The sequence below is a fragment of the Penaeus monodon genome, chromosome 29 (assembly GCF_015228065.2).
Source record: "Penaeus monodon isolate SGIC_2016 chromosome 29, NSTDA_Pmon_1, whole genome shotgun sequence".
In the NCBI taxonomy this organism is placed as follows: Eukaryota; Metazoa; Arthropoda; class Malacostraca; order Decapoda; family Penaeidae; genus Penaeus; species Penaeus monodon.
This window is the reverse complement of record NC_051414.1, coordinates 37,878,962-37,879,219: the sequence shown is the minus strand read 5'-3', so window position 1 is coordinate 37,879,219 and position 258 is coordinate 37,878,962. Positions and strand designations below refer to the sequence as shown.

General features: G+C 39.1%; 1 protein-coding gene across 1 annotated transcript in view; it reads left to right on the top strand.

Annotated features, from left to right (window-relative positions):
- The window catches only part of LOC119592239 (helicase domino-like), a gene marked incomplete at its 3' end in the record, with an annotated part of 26,783 nt that overhangs the window by 8,430 nt on the left and 18,095 nt on the right, over positions 1 to 258 (top strand). Inside the window, 1 exon segment of the mRNA XM_037941071.1 lies at positions 1 to 209. Within this exon segment, the coding sequence (XP_037796999.1) occupies positions 1 to 209 (209 nt within the window).

The following is a 258-nucleotide window of genomic DNA, read 5'->3' as shown; positions in this document are numbered from 1 at the left end:
TGGATAGCGTTGGTGAAAGAAAAACTGTTAAAGATATTAGAAAGAGGAAAGTGAAATTAAAGACAAGTGGGGGTGAGGGCACATCAAAGAAAGAAGTTGATAAAGATTTTGAGGTGGAGGAATCAGAGGATGATGATGAAAATACAATTGAAGAGCAAGAGGAGAAAGAAGGGGAAGTTAACCATCAAGAAGAGTTGGACGATTTGCAGGTGAGTGTGATTAATCGGAAGAGGCAAGAATAGGTGCATTGTTAAGGAC